The sequence below is a fragment of the Dermacentor albipictus genome, unplaced genomic scaffold, assembly GCF_038994185.2.
Source record: "Dermacentor albipictus isolate Rhodes 1998 colony unplaced genomic scaffold, USDA_Dalb.pri_finalv2 scaffold_36, whole genome shotgun sequence".
Classification (NCBI taxonomy): domain Eukaryota; kingdom Metazoa; phylum Arthropoda; class Arachnida; order Ixodida; family Ixodidae; genus Dermacentor; species Dermacentor albipictus.
The window spans coordinates 2,020,268-2,037,073 of NW_027225590.1; the positions used below are offsets into that span (position 1 = coordinate 2,020,268).

A 16,806-nucleotide genomic window follows, 5' to 3' on the forward strand; every position below is an offset into this window, starting at 1 on the left:
AACGCTCGTTGAGGCACCTTCCGCTTTGCCCGACGTAGTTTTTCCCACACTTTAAAGGAAGTTTATAAACAACTTCTTCCACACATTCAACAAACGGTTCCTGGTGTTTCTTTTTGCACGTGCGCTTATCAGAGAGGCCTGGTCTGGTCAGTCTGCACAGGCATTGCAATTTTGTAGCAGCTGAAAACACAACCTTGACATTCGCACGTTGGCCTATTTTCTTTAAACGATGCGATAAGCCATGGATATATGGAGTGACAGCAATGCTCCTCTTATCTACACAAGGCACGCTAGCAGAATTATTTGATAGCTTCGACCTCAGCAGACCCTCAGCAACGCTATTAAGTACGTGTGTAGGGAAACCTGCCAATTGAAGACGGAGGATCTGATGCTTGATGCTTTCGGTCATCAGCACCGGGCATGACTTACACAATGCGTTAGACAAGCATGTCTTTGCTATTCCCCTCTTAACCAACTTAGAGTGCGCCGACTGATATGGGAGCAGTGGCTTGTTCGCGCGAGGCTCGTACTTCCAGCGTACGTGGTCAGTGAAAAATAAAAACTTAATGTCAAGAAATCGGATGCTTCCGTCAATCGGCAGTTCATGCGTTATTTTTAGAGGAGATAAACCCTCGCATATAAAAGAAAGTGCATTAGTAGTTAAAAAATCGAAACAGTTTGAGCTGCAGTCAAGTAGAACTAAAAAGTCATCGACGTATCTAAAAACTTTGAGAATCTTAAAATCTGGAAGCCGACCGCTTATGTTCTTGTCTAGTTCAGCTAAAAATATATCGCTAAGAATGGGAGCTATACACGATCCGATGCAAATTCCCTCCTTCTGTATAAAAGGCTGCCCTTCCCACTGAATGAAAGTAGACTGAAGATAAAAGCTAAGGAGTCCTAAGAAATCGTCATCGACATCCCGGTGGTGTTCGCGAAGGCAACGTTTCCAAAGGCGTCAATAGAACTATGAACACTGGAGAGCAGACCTGAATGAGGTAAAGAATAAAACAGGTCTGTTATGTCTACAGAGAAGGCCTTAATATTCTTACGGGTTGACGACCTGAAATAATCGAGTACCACATCAGAGTTCCTTACAAGAAATGGGTCCTGAATTGGCAACATGTTTAGCATTTTTTGAAGATACAAAGCTATACATTTTTGCCAGGTGCCGTTTTCAGACACAATGGCTCGAAAAGGTGCATCCATCTTAAGAGTGTGTCTTTACACTGAAGAACACATCAAGACAATCAAGCTTGCTCGCAGCTATCCCTTTTATAACACCATCTAAACGCAGGCGTTTACAAAGCTTCTTGGCTTTCGCTTTCACTTTTGACGCGCACAGATCCCTACATGGGATAAACACTTTCTTTACCGCATCTAAGGCTTTTTTGTTGAAGGCCTCATGAGACAACACTGCGAAACCGCCCTCCTTGTCTGCAGGTAGTACACACAACTTGTTGTCCTTTAAGACAGAGGCTACGCGTTTTACAGATACCTTTGGAACCGTTGGCGTGCTATGGATCAAGGCATCGACACCGTCCGACACACACCGCGCAGCGTCCTCTCCGGCGGTGCGCTGGGAAACCTGTCTGATGAGAGACAGGAGCTCTGGAGCGGTCCTCCGTTTTTCGAAGGCGAACTTTGGTCCTAGGGCGAGCACGCGTTGCACGTCCGGAGGAACACTTTCCCGTTGTAGGAAATGAACTTTCCCTTTTGGTGCAGGTAACTTGTCGGGGAGAAGCCGACGCAATTCCTTGAGTTGAATCTGCCACAAGGATTCCGTCGTTTGGTCGATCAGCCTTGAACACTCCCGGAGGTCCCTGGTTACCATGGATGGATTCCCGGAGGCGCTTACTTGTGCAACCAGTAGTCTTCTGTGCAGACGAGCCAGGCGAAGCCATTCTGACCTCTGAATCTTGCAGATCCGAATGCCATGGTTAGCTGAAGGTAGAAAGCCTCCAAATAAAGCTCGAATGTCTTGCGGCAACATCTTGTTTCGAAGACAAAATGAAAGGGACCTAGATTTGCAAACAGCGCTGGCAATGAACGCGACAGTTGCTGCTGGGTCCCGAGGAACAAGTAGAAAGGAGCCCGATGTACTAGAAATGAAATGCTGTAAAGCAGTGATTTGGGCTTCACGATGTCAAGCCTCACGATGTCTTACCAACAAGCCCAAATCACTGCTTTCCAGTAGCGCCACTTCGTCAGGCAGCAAGGAAGCTCCGTTCAAAACAAAAATGGCGTTCAGCAAGTCGAACCAGCATGGTGCTCTCGACCGAGTTGGCTCAAGGAGTGTCCGAAAAATCAGACGAGAGGCTGCAAGGTGTCCGAACTTTCGGCAGTTGTTATACATTATGGTCTATGGGGATAATGGCGGTGCCGCGAAGCTGACCGAATAATCGGGCATGTCCGAATTTTCGGAGTCCGGAAAATCGGTCGGCGACTGTATAACTAACCTTCACTTCATTCCCTTCATTGTGAACAAGGCTCCTGTAGTGGGCCCAAAACATCTTTTTTCCATTTTAAACGATTCGTTGGCGCTTGATATTCCCACGATGAATTTTCCGAACCAGATGGGTTTCCGTCGAATCCTGGATTTTATGATTCGTGTTTGTGACTGCTTTTTTTTTTCATTTCTCTTCCACCATGCATCTTCAAATGAATGCCAGTTGATAGTTTGCGCTTCACATGTTTAGTCTCGTTCCTCTGTGTTCATCCTTGTCCGAGTTGTTTCCCCGAGCTAGCACAATAATACCCCACTCACACAGGCACTAAACTATTTTCGGATCAAAAAGGCTGCTCCCGAAAAAGAGTTTTGCCCTCAGGCACACGACAGGGAGCAATCTCTTTTTCAGAAGCATTCTTTTCTGGAAGTGGAGTTTGTCTATCTCTTTCACAATTGAAAAGGAGTAGCCTCGAAACCAGTGGGTGTCCGCAATTATCACATATAAAAAAAAAAGCAAGTGGCTATTTTTCTTTCGCCAAGGCTCATCATAAGAAATAATTGTATGTTTCGCAGGTGGTGTGGTAAACCTGAAAATGCTAATTTCCTTCTGTACTCTCGTAAGCAGGTCGAACGCTCTTTAAACTACAGTAAAATCTCGTTAATTTGGACTCGCTGAATTAGAAATAGCTGATAATTCGAAGGTTTTCTGTGGTCCCGTATTTTCTAATGTAAATTTGACCGGCTAACTTGAACCGGCGGCCTAGGCCAACCCGGTTAATTAGAAGATTTAGGGGGCTATGCGGCAATTCCCGATCCTCATTTCACCACAAACCCGACAAAATGACGGCCATTCGGAGCCGCGAGGCGACGCCACATAGCAATCGCAATTATTTATAGACGAAGTGCCTGACCTGTAGTACTGCAGGCACAAAAATCAGTCCACAGTACGCACCACCGAAATGTGCGCCTGCAGAAGAGAAGGCATGCATCACTGCAACGCAGCGGGGATACCGTTTTTTTTTTTTTTCACGTGCTCTTGTCCCCTACTTCGCATGCTCCTCGCAGTCGCAGCGTCAGCCTGTGTTTCGTGCCACTGCCACTGGCTGCCGTTCGCCAATTCTCTGTCTCTGTCCATGCCTGTGGCGACGTGTGTGCGCTCAACGCCGGTCTGCGCCGTTTCTTTGTTTGATGTGGTTAAGGGTGTTGCAGATAGTGTGGTGTTCATTTTCTTTTTTTTTTTTTGCCCACAAAGACGTATTGTGGCCCACAACAAGAACACATTGTATCCCACAAAAACGTTTGCAGCGAACGGCACTGCGATCAAGGGTCAAAAGCAGGGCAAGAAACGAATTGCCGTTCTGTGCAGTGCGAACATGTGTGGTAAACACAAGCTGCCTCTACTCGTAGTTGGAAAGAGTGGGAAGCCTCGCTGCTTTAAAAATGCATGGCTGCCTCCAAGGGAAGAGCTTATCTGCCGGCACAACAAGAAAGCCTGGGTTGCAGGCGCAATATTTGAAGATTACATTCGGCAGCTTGACCGTAAGTTCACGGCCACAGGCAGGAATGTACTCTTCATTGTTGATAATTGCCTGGCGCATGGTGAGATCTGACACCTGCAAGCTATCAGGATGGTATTTTTTCCTCCGAACAACCACGTCGATCTTGCAGCCAATGGACCAAGGCGTCATTCACCACACGAGCAAGATTTACCGCCACCACCCGCTCATGTGCATGCTCCTTTGCTACAACAATGGGAAGAAGTACTCCATCGACCTCCTCGGGGCCATGTGTCTTATTGTGTATGCATGGAAGCAAGTAGAACCCACTTTGGTCATGCGGTGTTTTGAACACGCTGGCTTCTCGAAGAAAAGCACCGTTGATGCTGATGCTAACAATTCATGTGCACTTCATGAAGAAGGAGCCGAGTATTGCGACCGCATCAATGCACTCTACGCAGAGGATAGCGAATCTGGTGCAGTCGGCTTCCTATCTTTGAAAATGATCAACAAATGTGCTACTCAGACTTGTAGAGTGAAGCTATTGGTGATGTGACCATGTGCGATGACAGCGACAACGCTGAGCCCTCCCGAGCACCTGCTCTCAGGGAAGTTATCGGATCGCTAACATTATCGGCAGTTTTGTTGAGTGCCATGGTGGAAATTCTCAAATGGTGCACATGGTTGGACAACTAGAAAACATGACCCTTGGAGCCTCGAACTATAGGATGCCGCGAACCAGCATCTCTGATTACTTTAAGTGATCCAAAGATCACCAAATAAAGGTAGCGCATTCCTGCAGTCTCCAAGGCATCCAGGTGCTCCACGTAGTGCAGCGGAAGGTTCCTTGCGAAAACGAAGCCCCGGAGGGGGGACTGAATCATCTGTCGGGCCTCCTGTGAGGACAATGTTGAGGCAGCCTGCCCTACCACGTCATTGCTGCCGTCGTCGCCGTCGCTATCAGATGCAAGCACATTCATGATGATTGCCTCATCGGTTAGGAGCACTTAGGCTTTCTTTTAACCGGCGATGTTGTGCATTGCCGATGATCGGGGGCGCATCTGCCATCCTCCATTGCAGTGGCGAGTCAAACCAACTGTTGGTCAAACGAAGCTGAGAAACGGCGTGGCCAGAAATGATTTTGACGCAACTAACAGAGACGAACACGAGTGATTGAGTGGTTTGCAGAACTCCGCTGCATGAGGAGCCAGCGAGCAATCTGCGAGCAGCACAGTTGGCATGGTCCATTCGTATTTCGGAGGGCGAGGTGGCTTATAGTTATGGGCGCAGACCATTTGTGTTTGGAGGGGTGGAAGGGTGACGGGAGAGAGGCGCATGGAGATTGCTGGAAAATCAGTGCGTGGCGGCTGTTGAAGCAGCGACCCATCGTGCAGCAGCTCGAATTTCTCGTTTTCTTTTTATAGCACTGGAGCTGTTCAAGCTTTTATTTCCGCCATGAAGCGTTACCAGAAAACTCAGCCCAGCAGTGTGCCTCGTAGGGTGAAGTCATGACATCACAGGTGAGTAAAAGCTTGGAACAGCTGACACGGTGATAGACCTCTCGCCTCCTCTACTCCGTGCACAGTACGTGCTGCTGCCATCATCCCAAATAAGGATGGGAAGACCAATGAAAGTCCGGACGCCCGACGAAGAAGCGGCTTACCAGGATCAGCACCGTACTGCCATACACGAAGCAATGTGTCGCCGCTGAGCTGATCCGGAACACTGTGCCGAAGCTACGGCTGAGAAGAGGCGACACTGAACCAAGGATCCTGAGTTTCAGTCCAGGGAACTAGAGAGTTGGCGCCTGAACGCTCGATGTCGTCGAGAAAGCAATCCCGGCCTGCGACTGCTCAACAACTTACAGTGCCAAGCCCACCGAGACAACTTAGCATAACCTAGCATAACTTCGCAAACCCTGCAAACAACTTAGCCAAGCCTAGCATAACCTTGTAAAATCTAGAAACATCTTAGCCAAGCCTACCAACAACTTAGCAAAACCTAGCATAACCTCGCAAAATCTACAAACAACTTAGCCAAGCCACATAAAAACTAGGTGATCACAAGCTCCGCTGTTGACTCCAGCCTCACACCACTAGTGCAAGCTGCGCACGTTTTCTTTTCAAGGATATTGCATTTCACTACCTGTTGGATCAGACACCCAGCAGCCAGACTTCGTTATAGCTGATAATGTGGCATCGGGGCAATATAGTAAGTGGGTTATTTCACCATGGAGAACAAACAAAAGTTGATGGTGCAGCAGCTTCTCATTGTTACAGTGAAAGCACGTTAATTCGAACTGTACGATTTGGTTCGGCCAAGCTCCACAAAAGTCTATGTATAAAAGAAGCCGTTAATTCGAATGCGAGAAGATTCCGCCACGGATAATTGGAACTACGTGCCACAGTGCCGGCGGCTTGGTGCCTGGCACACGGCCATAGAAACGTGCCTACTGCCTACACACAAGGCTGCATCACCTCCGGAACGGAGAGAACGGTGAGAGAAGGCAAAATCGGGAAAAATCTAACCGGCGCGGGATCGGCAAGAAGGCAGCAACGGCTGCCTCCTTTCCGTTCTACGTGACCTCCGAGACATCTTGCCCGTCGCATATCGCAGATGCTTTGCAAATCTTGTGTAGTGCTAATGTTGCGTGGCAGATGGTGCGGCAAGCACCAAAGCACAGCGAATCAAGTGCGTCGCAGCTGCACTTGCAAACAAGAACCGACGAATTGGGGCCTTCGCCACCTTCACATGTTCAGCGTCCTTGTCTGAGCAGTCTTCATCGGTTGTGCACGTCTGTTTTCAACTTGGGATGTACCGGCCGTCGCGATTCTTTATGATGGTGTTAAGCCTCGGCTATTGTTTGTTTCAGTGGACATCGGTGGTGTGGCACAGTCGGACCGAGAGCTGCGACTTCAAGATAGATGGCGTGTGCCCGCAGCACACGCCATCACTTTCTGACATGCCAATTTTCTGACATGCCCTACTGCTTCCGAATTGCAGTGTACTGTTGTTCTCCTTTACTTTCGTTAGCTCGAACTTTCGTGAATTCGAACTGAAGCGACTTCACCTTGCAGTTCGAAGTAACGAGCTTTTACTGTATACCCACTATATTGTTAAAACTGGTATTATTATAATTTAATTTATTATAAACTGGTATTATTATATTATTATTTCGAGGTACATCAGTTTATTTTGACCGATTTTGCTTCGAACACTTACACCACACTTTTAGTAGTGTGTCCAGAAGGAAACACTAAAAGATTGTCGGTGCTGTGTCTGCTGCACAACACCTCTTCATTGAAAAGTCTTTCAACTTGGTAAAATACCGCTTACATAAAAAAGTTTTTGCATGCTCGTGTGACAGGTACAAGATGGTTCACTTCCAACTTCACTACCCAGAACTTGGCTTCTCAGTGCTTTTAGAAAACATTGTAGCCTTTAAAATTTTAATGTTTAAAATTTTTCCATAACATTAGAGGGGGGGGGGGAGGGGGGCGGCTGCTATCTAGCTTTGAATGTTTTCTTTTCTGTCAATATGTTGTTTTGTCTGTGGTCTTTGCACCCTGGAAAAAAAAAGCCTGTTAGTGCAGCAGATTTCGGTATTCTTTTTTTTAAATTTTGTAATACTTTTGTCCTGTTGGAGTTGTCACACCCCTTTGTGTAGTAATTTTCTAGCAGAAAAATTAATACATAGGTTCACTTGCTGTGCAAGCAACAATGCATGACATGCAAAGTGGAATGTGCTCAAGACAAAAAGTGGGTTGCATTGTAACTCTGTGCTATTTAAAATTTTGTTCATTTATGCATTCATTAATGTTTGCTTTGTTATTCTGTCAAAAACGACTCAGTCACGCCACCTCAGATGTCCCACTGTGATATGCTCACTGGTGTCACTGCATTCATGAGCTTTGAAGAGAGAGCTGCCACAGAAGCAGCAGCTTTCTTTTTTGTTGCTGCTGCTGTGCCTGTTTTTAAAGTGAAGCTGCACGTAGGGCTTCTTGTTGCTGAAGGCGCTTTGTAAATGCATTGTAAGTGACTGTGTAATATCAACACAGGCATCATAAAATATCTGTGCATAATTGTTTCAGCAAGCACTGACTTAAGCAGACCAAACATAGTGGCAGGAAAGATGTTGCCCTTTTGTTTTGTTTTCTTCTAAAGGCTGTTTCTTAAAGAGCCTGAATTTAATTGTAAATTTCTTTTTGCAGACATTGCTTTGCTGCTGAAATTTTGCGAAATTGATTTTATACAGCCACAAAAAAAAAAAGAGAGCATCCCAGAGACGATAGGGCTGCAAGAAGAGTCTATGCACGACAGCGCTTTCTTGGGCTCCTGATTTTTCTTCTCTAGTATAATCCGAACTTGCCCTCACCTTGACAGTGCTTGGTTGCATATTTTCTGGCTCTGTTATGTGTCTTAATGTAGTCTAAATGTACTTTTCAAATATTGAACAGGATAGCTTAGTGCTAATTTATTGGTTCTATGTACGCCATGGTCCTCTTGGAAAAGGCGGAAAGTCAACGCCGGATTTTCCAGACTCCCTGAAAATGTCCGAAAAAACGGGCAGTACGAAAAAACAAATGCCACCCCCAAGCGCTCAAATCCTCACATGCACATCAGAAATAGCTCTGAAGGCCGGCCAGTACAAATATTAGGCGTATTCGTGCTCATAATCTGATAGGAGACGGTGAGTGCACGCATGTGTAATTAAGGAATACGTACGTACAGCGTCCCGTGACAATTGCCCCTTCCCACTCTTGGTATGCTTCACCGCGATACTTCGGGTAGCTTCACTGCGTAACAATTCTGTATTGAGGCGAAGCTGATTTTTAGAGTGTCATTATGCAATGCGCCGAGCTTCCAAGACTGACGAGGATTACAAAGGCGGAGTCGGCACCATTACTAAAAGTGTCAAATTGCTTCAATGGAAAACACGGCACTGAACAGAAAGTAGTTAGCGAACATCGAAGTAGCTAGGCCTAGCGTTGCTGCGGTGGTGGCTACGGCTGCCAGCAGATCTGTGTGGGAGAGCGCCGGTTAGAGGAGATGAGATAATCAAAGTGGTGGCAGTGGTGGATATGGTTAATGCTGTTTCGGACCTGCGCTCATGGAAAAAAGTCGGGAAAATTGGACAGCAAAGGTTCGTTGCGTTCGAAACGTGCTCATACATTGAATCTATAGGGCACGTGGCAGGGGCATGTCCGGGAAATCGGGCAAACCGCAAAATTGGTCGTTGACTGTACGTGTGGCTTGTACCAGGTGTTTCAGCGTTTGACTCTTTCCAATTTTAGAAAAGAGAAAGGGCAGGGGACGGTGGTTTAAGACATTGTGACAATTTTCAGTGGCAGAAATCGACAGTTGTGTGGACATTACAAAATGTGTGACTCTTCACAATAACATATTTAATTAAATAAATAAATTAATTAACCCCTTGATATTTGAATAAGTTCCATTTGTAGGTACCAGTTTTCATTGTTGTCTATGCATTTAGCTCTAAAATGTGGTTGCAGGGCCTCAAGCTCTGCAAGACAAAGCTACCAATCTGCTAGTATTTTGCTTGTGGCTTTTGGTACAGATGTCTCTTAAGAGGTGGTAATCTTATAATTCCTACTGCTGCCTTGAGCACTTACCAGCTTCAATTTCACAATTGAAATATGTGTGCTATAGTCACTTGCATGGCAAGATATATTGATGACATCGCACAGCTTATGTGTGTGAATTCTATTAATTTTGGCCAGCAAAAACCTGCGTGTTGTACTTTTAATAACTGGGTACAGTCATCGCTGAGACATCCCAGACGACAAGAAAAGGATGTGCAGTTGAGTTGCAGTTAAAGAAGATACAACAGACAATTGCAGACAAATTGCATGAATAAACAAAATAAGGATGAGGGAAATAAAAGCAGGATCCCTTACAGTGGAGTTGGACATACGCTTGACATAGAAGATAATTGACATGCCAGATAAGTCAGTAGAGGAAAGACTGGAACACAAATCCTGTATTTCCTTTCAAGTGTAATGTACCAAGCTAGTCTAACTGAATACTTATTGTTCTTTAAGTAGCATTTTCAGAATTTCACAGTGCTTTATAGCCAGTGCATGCTTGTGCTGAGAGTTGTGCTTGCGCGATTCTGTTGTCTGCAGGCACCCATTCACTCAACAGCAGATAGCCGTGTCCAATGGCTCTGGCTTTGTGGTGTGCCCCGATGGTCTCATCCTAACTAATGCACATGTTGTGGCTGATGGCCGGCTTGTGACTGTTAAGTTGCACGACGGGCGTCAGTTCACAGGAAAAGTGGAGGCCGTCGACCGCCGCTCTGATCTGGCCACCGTTCGCATCCCAGCAGTGAGTGCCCCGTCCCTCAAGTGAATTGAAAATTTGGCAAGTTGGTATCAGTTCATAAATTAGAGGCAGCGTGAACAGCAAGGACAAAGGAGGAATCACACAGGATGGGCGCTCAACTTGAGCCTATTATCGCAGAAAAATGCACAGGTAGGGTCAACGTCCAATTTTTCAGACTCACTAGGGGCCACGAAAACGTCAGAAAAAAATGAATGCATGCTTTTTTACTGAATGCATGCTCAAATCGCAACATGCACGTCCGAAATAGCTCTGAAGGCCTGCCGGTACACTCATTAGGCATATCGGTGCTCGTACTGTGACAGTAGATGGTGCACGCATGCGTGTACAGTGAAACCTTGTTACACCGTAGTTGGCCGGAGCTCGGAATAACTACGTACTGAACGGTAGTACTGTTTAACAGCATGCGCTTGTTTGCATCTGATCCAGCACCAAGCCATAACTTTAGCCACCAAAGCTCGATGAAGCAGTGACAACTAGACAAAGGCACTTTGGCCGTGACGAAAATTCGCCGCTGGCCAGCGGGGTTAACGGGTCACAAGTCGTTGCGGAATGCTTTCCAATAATATTTTGTTCATGTTAGAATGCTTGCCCTTATAATTATTCACTCACGCTGCATCGCCTGCTCGGCGTCTATTTAACGTTTACTCACCACCGTCATCACTGACCATACTAGAGCAGAGTAGTAAATTAATAATGCAGTGAACAATTTCGTCTTGATAGCGTTCCGCATCGTTAATGCATCACAAATGCTGAGGCTATTACAATGTCTTAAATAGGGGACGTGTGCAGACTGCGCCGCCGGCTTTGAGGCCGCTCCACGATGCACCAGAAAGAACGGTCGAGGGGGTGCTGACGTCGCTTACGCATCCGTTCGCCACAGCCTGCTTGCTGCGCAGTAAATCTTCCGAGTTTGGAAATGTGCCTTTAAATTGCGCTGCATTCTTTTCGCAACTTGCACATGTATACAGCATCTTTATTTGCCAACCATATCTATTGTGTATCTATTGTGCCAATGAGAATGAAGACCTTCATGAAGTAATTTTATTTTTGCCATGAATTTCGTTGTTGCAGATTGCTCTCTTATCTTGCGTTTGTTTTTATATACCTCGCTAATGCTGATGCAGCACCGATTCCAGCTCCAGCTGAAATCACAGGCGCAATGAAATTTGTGGCATTTAATTGAAGTGGGATCCCGGTGCCGGTATCAAAGCTGATGCACTTTGCCGCGCATGCGGCACACAAAAAGGAAAAGCTGGCAAGTTCACTTCGGACAGAGCGAACTGTTGAAATATGATCTGGTGACAGTTGTATATTTCTTTGAATGTTTGTTTGTTTGAGTTGTTTATTTGGCTATTTTTCTTCTATGATCCAATATCATCTCTGCTATAAAAAAAAACATTTTTATTCTACCAGTGATTGACACTAAAACATTGACCAAATTACGAAATTGCAGCCATAACTCGGGGTTTCTTTCAGTCAGAACAAACGTATTGCTCACTATTTTTAAAACGCTGGCTGTTGTATATTTTAGCACTTTCCATTGGATGGCACCAGGGGGCACCCCCTTGTAGATATATCAACACCCTTGCAGCAGCCGAGGGGCAAGTTGGGCATGATGTGAAACTACTGTGTGTGTCATTTTTTTGGAGCCACCAACAGTGGACGGCGCATCCCTTCGTAAACACTGGAATGCCGACATGTGCCCTGGATGCCTTCCACATTTCACTGCTCAACTGCAGCCAGCAGCCATGAAGCATCTCATCGGCAACACCAGCTGCGGCAATGCCCATTCAGCTCGTTTTCAGCGCAACAAACAGCCTGCCGAAGCAGCCCCTCGCTCTCAGCGCATTGCGGCTTATCGCGTCACACATGGCCAGCCACCGCCCCCAGGAAGCTCAGCAAAATGCCTGGTGATGTAAACAATGCACAGTGCAATGTTTCTGCAGAACGCACAGCCGTGCAGCCCTGACATCACCAACCTGATAGGAAAACTCCCCTTGTTTTGGGACCATCCGGGAACACCAGCAGTACTGTGGACTTGGTGGCTTGAAGATATCGAAACATATTTGATCACTGCTGGTGGCGAAAATTTTTCCATAATTCGCAAAGCCGCAGTCTTGAAAACACTTCTTGGGACCGAAAGTCACAGGCAAGCATGGGTTGCACTCGCCGCGGCATTGGAAACACTGGTGTCAGCTAAAGGTGCTTGCTTCATATTGGTGAAAATACTAACTGCCAAGTTCAGTCCCCCAGATATAGTAGCCACAGCACAACTTTCATTTCAGAACCTTGTGCACCTTGTGCAAGGTGAGACATCCCCCCCCTCCGCCCCCAGGACTTTCTCCTCAAATTGCAAGACGCTGCAAACCATTGTGATTTTGGTGACCTGTAGGACCAGCTGCTTCTCCAACAATTGCTCATTGGATTGACCTCTACGCAAACGTTTGCATGTCGAAGTACCCACACTTGCTTTTGAGAAGGCTGTAAAGATCATTAAAGATGCTAAGCGTGTCAGCGTCGCCTTCAGGAATATGAGCCCGAAGCGCTCGTACAGCTAAGCGCAGCACTCCATCAAAGTCTGGGGCAGAGCCGTTCTTTACCGTGGGTTTTCACGCCTTCTACCGAACCCCGGCCTCGTCAACTGACTGGACCTTTCTCGATGCGCCAGCATTACAGCTGGTCACCTAGTTCTTTGATTGGCTGCTCCAACTGTGGCTATCAGCATGCTACTACTCGGAACTGTCCCGCATGGCAAGGTTTGCTACCAGTGCTCCAAGAGGGGGCATTTCGCCACGGTGTGTGGCAGTAGCACCTTCATGCGGCCCCCACAGGCAAGGCACCAGCAAGCCTGCAGGTCACCCAGTCCCTTCAGACTTTGTCGTTCAGATTGTGTCCAGTCGATTGCCCAGTCAAACAACTATCCACAACCGGTTGTCCAGAATCTGGGATTTTATAGCGATGTAAAGGTGAACGGAAAACATTTCTCCCTATTTGGGGACACTGGCTCCTCGGTTTCCCTTCTGTCTAAATACTTGTTCACGCAATACCGTGTCGAGCCTCAGCTGTCCAATTCCAGACTAGTAGCTCCCCACAAAATACTGAAAGACTATCCAGGCACTATCGTTCCACTTCTCAGGTGTTTTCAAGCTCTTGTAACATTCCAAAATCGCACTGCCAAGATACTGTTCTATGTTGTAAAAAATGGCCGATCCCTTCTTGGTATTGATGCAACCCACCAACTGAACATGACACTCGCAGGCGACAGCTTTCAGTGCTGCGGCACCACTACCCAGCCAGTTCCGTTGAATTCCTGGTGTCCTTTGAGTGCATCGCCCCTGCCCGAAGTTGCCTTTGAGTTGCTACCAGTGACATCTAACACGTTGCAGAAATCCACCTCATTGGGTACGGTGGGCCACCTACCAGCTAGGTTCAATTGTTTCGAACACTTTACTCCTGGCCTTAGCCTCGTACATGCGGTTTCACCACAACGCTTAAAGCTCAGGCAGCTCCCTCTCGCATTGCGAGAACCAGTCAAACAGGTCATAGAACGTGTATCATCATCAGAATGATTGTCTTCCATTCTTGTTGTTCGCAAGCAGAAGGCAGCCATTCGAATGTGTGTGGATCTGCGCACACCTAACCAGGCCATTGTCATTGATAGCTTCCCATTGCCTCACATGAAAGACCTGCTGCAGTCTCTGCAAGGTGCTAAATGGTTCTCAAAGTTAGACCTCGCCTCAGCCTACCACCAGGTAGCACTACATGAAGATAGTTGCGATTTGACGACCTTTATAATGCACGAAAGCCTTCTTCGTTTTAAACGAGTACGTTTTGGGTTCACTTCCGCTCCTTCTGCTTTCCAAAAACTTGTGTATCAAATTCTGTCGGGCTCTTCTGGTATCAAGTTTTACATTGGCGAAATCGTTTTTGGCAGTGCTCAAACATGATGACAACCTGGAAAAAGTCTTCACTCAGATTTCTTCTTCTGGCTTAAAGGGACCCTGAATGATTTTGACGATTTTGTACAAACATACTGAGTCGAAAGAGTAGGTCCTTCTGATCATTCATTGACGCATCGAAGTGCTCCGTGTAAAGTGTGTAATTTATTACAAGGTTATAAAAATGTACATCGCTGGTGATCACAGCACACTGCTCAGTGGAATTTTTAGCCGCCCCTACCCATATGACGTAAATCACCCAATTGACGTCAGTAGGGCGAGCTATCGGATTGGCTGCCCAGGGCGCATCATCGATTATTTTTCCACCTTTACGGTGAACAAATGATGTTCGTAATAGTTGAAATATTAGTTAATTTGTTTCTATAAAAAGAAAGTAACAGAAAGAGAATGCATGAGAACAATTTCACACTACACTTGCGCACTTCTGGCACACAGCAAGCGTCCTCTGCTTGTGTTACAAAAGAAGGGTTGAAATCTGGGCCAGTTGGTACATACTTGAACGAAAAAACCAGTCAAAAACACAAAGGACAAGAGGTGGTGGTGTGAACTTCTCCTCTTGTCCTTTGTGTTTTTTACTGGTTTTTTCGTTCAAATTGTGTTACAACGTGCTCCATTTTGATGTCAAGCTCCGTGGTCAGAGTTGGTCTGTCTTTTGGCGAGCACTATGATTTGGCTTTGTTGCGTTGTGGACTGTAAATGTACTGACTGGCAATATGTCAAGCTACGATATCGTGTCCCTCTGCAAGGCAGCAGATGAGCGGACTGGCTGCAGCGCATCAGACTGCCGCTATCTGACTGGCGCCAGGATTTGTACCTTTGCGGCCATCACTTCACACCGGAAGATTACTAACGCAATAGCGTTTCGCGAGTCTGATATTAGGGTAAACGCAAGAGCAAGGGGACAGCGCCTGGCTGTTTGATCATGTCGTTTCACGTAATGAGCAGAAGCGCAAATGTAAATGGTCTGCACGGTGCAGCCACCTGGTGGCATAGAGCTTAACCACACACAGTAGCAGTAACAAAATGTATTCTTCTTTGCTGCTGGTATAAATTTTTCGCAGGAGTGTAATGGTTAACACGTTGTTTTTGTATATGTTTAAAATGGTTTACACTTGGTTAGAGCAATATTAGTGCTTTGTTTGGCTAGTTACCGTATTTATTCGAGTCTAGGCCGATAGTTTTTTTCAAATAAGCATATTGCAAACTCTAGGGTCGGCTTAGATTCGAAGATATTAAGAAACACGCCAGTTTTTCATTGAAACTGGTAAATATGGTGCATCGCTAGCGCCATCCAGACAAGTCAGTATCGCAGCCGCTACTAGCCGTGCCAGTGGCCAACCGTACTCAAGCGAGGTTGCCATTCTGACCTGTGTCGTGTCGGCTGTATCAGTGTGCGGCGTGGTGTTATAGCGATAACACCAAGCAGGAGATGCCACTACAGTGCCGCTTTCAAGCAAAAAGTTGTGATAGCCGCAGAGGCATCGTCGAACCTTCAAGCCGGGCAGGACTTTGGCGTCGACGAGAAAAACGTCCGTTGTTGGAGGCGACAACGACAGCAGCTTTTTGCGTGCGTGCCTGGCTTGAAGCTATCACCAAAGATAGTGCACTGTTTGAAGGTGTCAGTGACAAGGAACACAGCGACAAGTCTAGCAGCGACGACGACGTTGAATGAGCTCTGCACGTTGAGATTCAATAAATTCTGTTTGCATTTTGTGAACGCTGTCCTCGCTTTTTTTTGTTCGGCCTACGTTCGAGGTAATATATATGTAATGGTTGTTTTTTTTTTCACTCTTCGGCGCGCAACTGTGATGCTTTGCGGCACAGCTGATGGAAATAAACTCCCTCCTTATAAGATATTTAAAAGAAAGACACTGCCTGCTCGAGAAAATTTCCCAAGAAATGTCATTGTGCGGGCAAATGAGAACGGGTGGGTGACGAGTGCGGTGGTGGAAGAGTGGGTTAAGATTGTGTGTCCAAGGTGTCCGGGAGCCCTTTTGACAAGGAACTCGCTCCTTGTCGTTGACTCTTACCGTGGGCACTTGACCAACGTGAAGGCTGCGCTCGCCCAAATGAACACGGACCTCGCTGTCATACCGGGCAGCATCACAGGCCAGTTGCAGCCACTTGATGTCTGCATCAACAAACCTTTCAAGGATCGTCTGAGGAAATATTACACGGACTGGTTGACTGACGAAGATCACATGCTAACTGGCCTCATTAAACGTGCATCGCTATTGCAGCTGGCAGGCTGGGTAGCTGCAGCGTGGGACAACATCCAGGGTACTTTGATCGTGCGCGCCTTTAAGAAGTGCAGCATATCCAATGCACTTGATGGTACCAAAGATAGTGCACTGTTTGAAGGTGACAGTGACAAGGAACACAGCGACAAGTCTAGCAGCGATGACGATGTTGAATGAGGTCTGCACGTTCAGATTCGATAAATACTGTTTGCATTTTGTGAACGCTGTCCTCGCTTTTTTTTTTGTTCGGCCTACATTTGAGGTGATATATATATATATCACCTCAAATAGCACTA

The 16,806-nt window shown here is 46.5% G+C and overlaps 1 protein-coding gene across 3 annotated transcripts in view; it reads left to right on the forward strand.

Annotated features, from left to right (window-relative positions):
- The window catches only part of LOC135900791 (serine protease HTRA2, mitochondrial-like), a 74,230-nt gene that overhangs the window by 9,570 nt on the left and 47,854 nt on the right, over positions 1 to 16,806 (forward strand). For all 3 annotated transcript variants that reach the window (XM_070529937.1, XM_070529938.1, XM_070529936.1), the window contains exon 3: positions 10,092 to 10,293. In XM_070529937.1, coding sequence (XP_070386038.1) covers positions 10,092 to 10,293 — 202 coding nt within the window. The remainder of the gene's footprint in view (positions 1 to 10,091; positions 10,294 to 16,806) is intronic.